The sequence below is a fragment of the Topomyia yanbarensis genome, chromosome 1, assembly GCF_030247195.1.
Source record: "Topomyia yanbarensis strain Yona2022 chromosome 1, ASM3024719v1, whole genome shotgun sequence".
Lineage (NCBI taxonomy): Eukaryota > Metazoa > Arthropoda > Insecta > Diptera > Culicidae > Topomyia > Topomyia yanbarensis.
In genome coordinates, this window is record NC_080670.1 from 185,852,555 (window position 1) to 185,861,169 (window position 8,615).

The 8,615-nt window shown below is 40.6% G+C and overlaps 1 protein-coding gene across 3 annotated transcripts in view; it reads left to right on the forward strand.

Annotated features, from left to right (window-relative positions):
• LOC131684276 (calcium-binding mitochondrial carrier protein Aralar1) overlaps nucleotides 1-5,888 on the forward strand; it is a 47,264-nt gene extending 41,376 nt beyond the window's left edge. For all 3 annotated transcript variants that reach the window (XM_058966993.1, XM_058967010.1, XM_058967003.1), the window contains one exon: nucleotides 16-5,888. In XM_058966993.1, coding sequence (XP_058822976.1) covers nucleotides 16-299 — 284 coding nt within the window. In that variant the 3' untranslated portion in view covers nucleotides 300-5,888. The remainder of the gene's footprint in view (nucleotides 1-15) is intronic.
• Nucleotides 5,889-8,615: the final 2,727 nt, after the last annotated feature.

Sequence of the window (8,615 nt, forward strand, 5' to 3'; positions counted from 1 at the left end):
GATTTTTGTTTATAGCTCGTGTCTTCCGATCATCACCTCAGTTTGGTGTCACCCTAGTTACCTACGAACTGCTGCAGCGAATGCTGTACGTTGACTTTGGTGGTTCACGTCCTACCGGTTCCGATGTGATCCAGTCCAAGCAGGAACTGGGTAAAGTCAACCCGGATCACATTGGTGGTTACCATGCGGCACTGCCGATGTTGAATGGAATAGAGACAAAGTTCGGTCTCAGTTTGCCACGGTTTGGTTCGACGCTGAAGGTACCGGTGAAGCAGCAGCAGCAGCAGCAAACGTCTTGATCCGGTAGAAGCTGAAATAGGAAATAGGTCGAAGAAATGACAGGTGAAAAAGCTTCTTTTGGCAGCGCAGGAAGACGTATGTTAAGTTTATCTGAGTGGTTGCGAAGAAGGTTGACGAAAACGCGAAGCGTTGATTTTTGTGTTAGGACGAACCAGGTTGTTAGGTTGATATAGTCGGAATTAGGATATTGTGGTCCTATGTAGGGTTATTACGTGTAACAAAATGACAGGAACAGTTGATGCTACTGGTAAAGCTTTAGTTTGAAGAAAAAGTACGATGTTTTCCGATCGATAGGAATAGTAATTAGTAATTTGCCAACTGGTTAAGTGAGATTAGCAATTCAGATTGATAGTTTTTGTTAGGATTATACTAATCAATAGACGCTACAAAAATGATTTGAACTGCATTTGTTTCATGTTAAACTCGTGACTGTGTTATGCATTGTTTTTTTTTAAGAAAATAATAAAAGTTTATATATACAATTAGGTGCTGAAAATTGCATCCAAGCTGCCTACACATTGTTGTATTTCGTTTCAAACAAGCATATGTTAATAATTGAACAGCCAGATTGCATTAGAAGTTCACTTATAAATTCCCCAGTAAAAATTAATGAAGCGCAAAAATAGTTTTTGGGTTATTTAATTGATTTCGTAAACATACAGACTTTCTTGCACCAATTGACAGTTCCAATTGAATTCTTAAATCAAATCAGAGGAGCAAACAGAGAACGTATTCTTTACTTTCAAGATTTGATGAAAGAAAGGTCACATGTTCATGAAATCAATTAAAATCCCAAAAGTATACATATATTAATAGGTTCTCCCAGCTTGACATAATTTACAAGAGGGCATTTTCCAAACATTACTCATCCAATAGAGCAGGAATTCGAATGAGAGTAAAATGTTCTGTCAGAGTCCGTACTAGAATCCTGACTGATTTCAGTCAGAATTTTGGTTCAAAATGCTAAAACCGAATCCGGATGCACATTTCCCCAAACTAGTTGTGCCCGTTTTTCGGAATCCGGCCTCATTCATATTCAAATCTAGATCGAAATGATTTTGCACAGCAAGTAGTCGAAAGGTTTATAGGCGGAATCGAAAAAATACACTATTATCACCTGCCGAAACTCAGTTGGAACTCGATTGAACTTCGCCATAGTGTCAGAGCTTAGATTGTGTTGTTCAGGTGCAATCATTAGGTTTATTCCAGTACCACGAGAAACTGGAAGTGTTTCGGAACAAACAGGTAGAAAGCCGTTCCTGTATTCTCTTCTCCTCTTTTTTTTCTTCTTCTGGTAGAGAACCGTAGTAAAAAGGAGCAAAATTTTTTTGCTCTTGTTTGCTCCGGAGCAGCATCCTTGTCCTGGAACAAAGCTATTATTTGCTCATCCAGAATCCAGTTATATTCTATTAGACAGTCGATCCGATCCGACTGAAATAAAACACGGTTCCGAATGAGCAAAGCATTTTTTACTTGAATTCAAACTAGAGATGGTTGGGTTCGGGTTTTTGAATTCGAAACCCAGACCCGACCCGAATCCGACGGGTTTCGGGTCGGGTTCGGGTTTTGTAAATTTAAACTTCTCGGGTTCGGGTCGGGTTCCGGGTTTTCAAATTTTAATTTCTCGGGTTCAGGTCGGGTCCGGGTTTTAGAAATTTTAAACTTTCGGGTTCGGGTCGGGTTCGGGTTATTCGAATCGGGAATTTTCGAATTCGGGTCGGGTTCGGGTTTTTGAACAGATCACACCCGACCATTTCTTGACGCTGTTTGCGTCTACACACAACACCCAGACTCCTTTTGTAGCATTAACTTTATTTATTTTACTTTACTTCGTGATACGAATGGATGACACATATAACCATACTAAATTCTCCCACCTTTAAATCGTTAGAATTCGTTATATTTTCTGATGATCAACTATTATATTTTTTATTCATGTATGAAATTTCATCTCTTTAGATTCGCAAACTATCCGAATTATTTTTTTAAAACGAGTACTCATGAGAAAGCATTTAATAATAAGTGTTTCGCGTCTAAAATCGATTTACTTTTCATGATAATCATCAAAAAACCAAGTCAAAGTAAATTTTTCGGAAAATATATTGGTTCAAGCAAGAATAATCTACGGGAAGTAGAGACAATCTATCACCGATGGCACTCATATGGTAATGGTATGCTAGTGCCACTATCACATCAGTAGTACATGTATGAAACAAGCACTTTCTGACAGATTGTCCCCGGGCTAGGCCGTTGCAGGATTCGGAATTCTTCATGAAAATACATAAATTTTCACGATTTTAAAAAATTGATCGTAAAAATCGTTCAAGCCATGAGCGGATTTGTAGAAGTTTGGAGTCGTTCCGAGAACTCCATTGGAGATCCCTACTGGCGCGCATACTGTACTAGCTAATGATGTGACATCAAGAACGCGACAGAGAATCTTGATTGACACCCTTCGACACAAGTTTAACTTTGACCGTACCAACCAGTAACGCGGGTGACGTCGTGTAAACTGTCGAATAAAGTAAATGTAATACATTATACAAAACTACTCTTGCAGGAATAGTTTTCGATAAAAAAAAAACTAGAAATTTTGGTAAAGTACGACGGGCAAGGTTGTTTGAATCTTTCATCATTATGCCTCTTGTTTCCCCATGCGTTAGCCGTTAGCAGATTTATCCTACTTTCTGATTAAGATATCGACGATTTATAAGTTTCTCAGAACACTATAAAAGCGACGTTTAATAATACTAAATATAAATGCCAATTTCTCTCGCCAGTAATTCGTTTTGTCATAGGTAGATATATATGGTGTTACTTCAGGTTCGAGTGATTCTATAACTATTTTGGATGAGCTATGGATGATACTTTTGGATGATCTTTGGATCCAGCTCAGATGCCTAAATTTAAAAATCTTCGGGATCTTTGGTTGAATATCCGTATTAACAAGTCCGGTTCAGATAGGGTTTTTCGAATTATAAATTTTCTGGTTCGGGTTTTAAAATTTTGAAAATATCGGGTTCGGGTCGGGCTCGGGTTTTACGTAATTTATATTTTCGGGTTCGGGTTTTTCTATTTTAAAATGTTCGGGCTCGGGTCGGGTTCGAGTTTATCAAATGTTAATATTTCGGGTTCGGGTCGGGTTCGGGTTTTTCAATTTTCAAGCTTTCGGGTTCGGGTCGGGTTCGGGTTCGAAAAAATTGAAACCCGATCATCTCTAATTCAAACTAGAATTTCGATGGAATTCATCCAGAATTCCAGTTCAAATGTAACAATCGACTTTGGCCTAAACCGGAATTTAGCTACAAGCGAAAATCAATCGAGTTACAGCTATGCTCCGCCAAGTGGCGGTAGTGTACAGCCGGAATTTCTCAACCAATCCAAGTTGGCTGTAATAAAACATGAGACCAGATAGGCGAAACATTTTCTGCCATAATACCAATTGGAATATTAAAGATTACAGTCGCGATTCCGGCTTAAATGCATCAACCGATTCTAGCTGAACTTCACCCTAAACCGATTGCGCCTGAATACAAGCAGAATCCAGACACTATGGTGAATATCAATTGAGTTACAGCTATTACCCGGTAGGTGGCGTTAGCATACAGGGCCCTATTCTGCGCGGCGTGTGACGTGAGACGACTAACTTCACCTCACTTTATGTGACTTTTCTCACCCTATTCGGAGAGTCGACTCGGGTGAGGTGAGATTCCCCATTGCGATTAAATGAGCGTCTCACGTCACCCGAAGTGACTCTTCAGAATCCGGTGAAAAAAGTCACGTAGAGTGAGGTGAGATTAGTCGTGTCACGTCACACGCCGCGCAGAGTAGGACCGACAGTATACAGTTAGTTCGATTCCAGTCAAAATCTTTCGGCTGAGCGTTTTCGATTATTTCGATTTCTCTCGGAATCTTTTGATTTTCGAAATCATTTCCGTTCTCGATTTCAATTAGAACAATCCGAAAGCCGGAAAAATGAGTGGACCGGGAAAGTAACATTCCGACGCCTATCAAGTCAAAATCGGTTGTTGCACTTGAAATGGTTTGACCTGATTGTGAGGAAATTCAGTTTAGTTTCCGGTATACATCAACTAGATTGAATCTTACAGTTCTCGGCAAACATATGAGGTCGTATAAGCCAACTGTCAAAAGTCTCTTTGAGCGGAAATTCCGGACAAACCGTTAGGGATGATCCATAAATGACGTAGCATTTTTGAGTGATTTTTAACACCCCCCCTCCCCCATCGTAGCATTTCGTCACAAACCTCTAAATACCTAGTGTCTAACTAGTGCTAATTTGGGTACTAGTTCAGATACATAGTCTAACTGGACACCCAGATAGTACTTGTTACTGACGAGGAGAATCCGAAACACTAAAAAAAAACCATGCTCTAACTACCCCCCTGGTAATTACGTAGCTTGACGGTAACTCTGTCCCCCCCCCCTTGTCAGCGTAAATTTTTTTAAAAATTCTATTCTATTCCCCTTTAAAAAAGCTACATAGCATGACATGACCCCCTACCCCCGTGTCGTCACACATCATCACAAAATACAAAACTCCCCCTCCCCCATATAATGCTACGTCATTTATGGATGATCCCTTACTACAGACTCTACACAGATTAGCGAAGTGTCAAAAAATGCAACCAAACGGACTGTTAAAAACTGCAACCAAATGAGCATGAGGATATTGTGAGGGGAAGTAAAGAGGAAAGCACATACAAACAGGGTGGCCAGATAGAATTCCTTAATATCGGTAGGGTCACTAACAGTTTATCGGTAGTTGTCGGTAGGCCGGGTTGTTGTCCCAAAAACGTAGTATTGACATAGAACTGTAAAATACTGACAACACAGATCTCAGACCAAATCCAACCCAAAAAATGAATGTTGAGTAGGATGTGTCCAAAATCAATAAAAATCGGTAGTTTTCGGTAGGAATAACAAAACATCGGTAGTTTTGCCTTGTTCGTCTGTGAATCGGTAGGGAAGACCAAAATCGGTAGGACTACCGATAAATCGGTAGGTCTGGCCACCCTGCATACAAAGCTTATGGGATCTTCCGTGATGCCAGTAAATATTCATGGTTGCTAGTTTTACTGTTTTTGTCTCCGAAAGTCTGTTACCGCTACTCACCAATCACGGATGTAGGTAGTAAACAAAAGAGAAAAGTTTTCAGATGATGTGAACTATGTTAGGCTAGTAACGGTTGGTCCAGAATTTCCTTTCAAGGAGAATTTCGATATTTGGCTTTTACCCCGTAATCATATGCTTGTCGATAGTTGATCGCTTTTGGTTCAGTTATAGTAATGCGGCAGTGTGACCTCGTTCAAATGCGCCTGACAGCATGCTTCCCAGGTAACCGAAAGAGAAAAAATAGTTTGGGTAGAATTTCTGAGGATCTGACGACGACCATCTTTGAAAGAAGCAGTTTTTTCCACACGATCGGCAAAAGTTTTATGAAAATCAACCAGTGGTATTCTAATAATACTCCGAATACAGTGATTGCTTTTCATGAAGATTATGTAAGCTGGTAGAGAAAAAAACTGTATATTTAGTTTTCAAAGATGGCCGCTTTTTGGGGCTCTGATTACAAAACAATCGAAAACATTCATAACGAATTGATCAAGAATAGAATCCAGTTCAGGAAGCAATCGACAAAAACCAACCAAACCAAGAGTAAAATTAAATTTACCTCACAAAATAACTAACGTCGTTTACATTGCCATAGAGTTTGTAGTTAGTTTGCTATCAGTGTAATAACCCAGAACTCGCACATCTGAATTTTTCTGAATGCACCATTTTTAGAGTGTCTTTTCTAATTGTCTTCGGAATTCTGGAACCTTCCGACAATGATAAATGAAAATAAAGTTTGAGAACCGAAATGAACCAACCCTATTAAACATATACAAACAACCTTCTGTTGTTACGTGATTAGCTTGAGGCAAAGCACTCAAGGATTGGTTAAGTTTTGTACAACTCAAATCAAATAATAATGTTTCATAGTGAATTATGTATAAAATGTATTTGTTTAAAAAAAGTAACATAAACAGAAATTAGAACATAGACAGCACCTAGAGAAACGAAACAAGCCGGTCAGTTCACAATTAAGTTATATAGGAATAAAAGAAAATATAAAAAAGCTCAAATGACAAAGCCGAGCCATCATTACTGAATCGTTGTTTCATTATCAATCCTCCCCTACACATGACTTCCTTCACCGTCTGCTTATCGATCCGATCTGACAGGTCATTTAGTACCTAATAAGTGCTCACGCATCGCATGACTAGCTCCGTGACACACAAATTATAATACACATAAATTGGTATTTGCTTTTTCCTCCCTCCCCCCCCCCCGAAACAAATGCAAATCGTCTCGATGCATATGCATCCATTATATTATTGAGCATAATTGGTGCGGTCTTGGGATGCGCTTGGGTGTAATAATATGGAACTTCGAGCCGATGCAGTCACATGTAAATTTATGCGTGGCGGAAAAATTGGAACAACCTGGTACCATTTAAACCGGAAAGAGAAAGTTCGAACGGGAAGTTTGTAAGTCCTACTATTGGTTTATTGATATCACAGATAACAGACGTTTAGGTTCAATTCGAAATGTGCGCAAACACCTACAACTACCATTTCAAAAAAGCGAAAGTCTGAATCACGTTTGGCAAACGTTTGTCGGTGGTGTAGTCATCAACGCAATGCTGATAAAGCGAACTTTTTAACACGCTTAGCAAATAGTTGAGAAGATGGCAATAGTGAGACACTGATTTCCAACGTTTATCTATTTGAAAATTTACACAGGTTTTTAAATCCTTTTTGTTCTACCCTAAATATCTGAAATTTGTATTAATATTCATTATTAATCTATTTAGTCATATTAACCTTTTAAGGCAATTCACCGTGATCGTTGGAAAAATATTTGTGTTGTCGAATCCGATCATCCCCAACACTTGATTCTCCTGCCGTCCGATGCGATCCGATGCCAACAATATAGAAATTTAAAAATGGGTTTGAACATTGCTCAAAATGTACGGATGCCCTGAGAAATTGTTCTCGTGTACTGGTTTTATAAACACTACACAGATCCTCCCAACTTTAAACGCTGAGAAACCAAAAAAAATGTCTCAATAGTGCCCAACAATGGTTTAAATAACATCACCATTATCATTGGTACCGAACAATACGAGTACACCGTATCATGACTTTCCAGTTCACTCGATCGTAGCTCGCCAGTCTCCAGTCTTCTTGAATATCCGTCGCATGCGAATCTTCCTCGATTGCACGCGGCCAGTAGGGGTCGGGGTCTGCCCCAAGACGACGACCTCATGCAGGTTCTCTGCTGCGCATAACTTTGTTGGTATCCCTTCCGGAATTCGCAGTACATGCCCAGACCACTGTAGCTTGCCGTGTTTTATCATTCACTCAATGTCAGCACGTTCGTATACTTGGTACAGTTCTTGGTTGATACGTCTGCGCCATCCTCCATTTTTTCTACTGTGTCGCCGAGTATTGAACGCTGAATTCTTCTCTCAAGCACACCGAGCACTCGGATTCCTTCAACACTCAAGTCTCATAGCCGTAAAGAGCAACAGGGAGTATCAGTGGATTGCATGTAGCATGTTAAGGACGTGTATGCAGGCTACGAGACTTAAACTGACTACTAGAAAACCATATTTACAGTCGCACCTTTTTCTTCTCTTCTTCTTGTGCTTGTTGGGTTAACGACGCGACGCGGAAACCAGAAATCTTCATAGTCCTTAGCCATAGGCGGAGTCGTCAATATGGAGCACCTAAGAGACCTAATCCTAAAAGAACATGGCCATAAGGAGCTTCCAGCACCGCCTCCTACACCGATACACCTGGAGATCACCGCCGCAAACAGATACGCAAATTGATCATGTTCTGATTGATGGACGGCACTTCTTGGACATTATCGACGTAAGGACCTATCGGGGCGCTAACATCGACTCGGACCACTATCTGGTGATGGTTGAACTGCGTCCAAAACTATCCGTAGTGAACAGTGTAATATACCGGCGCCCACCGCGGTATAACCGTCGCGACAACACGCAGCATCTTGAAGCAGCGCTGCCACCAAAGGAGGAGCTCCCCTGGAGGACTGCTGGACCAGGACTATAGCAGCCACAAGCAGCACTACGGAGAGCGTCCTGGGATACGTACAGAGGAGTCGACGGAATGATTGGTTCGATGGCGAGTGCCAAGAGATATTGGACGAGAAGAATGCAGCACGCGCAGCGATGTTGCTTCAAGCCACCCGTCAGAACGTGGAGTCATATCGACGGAAGCGAA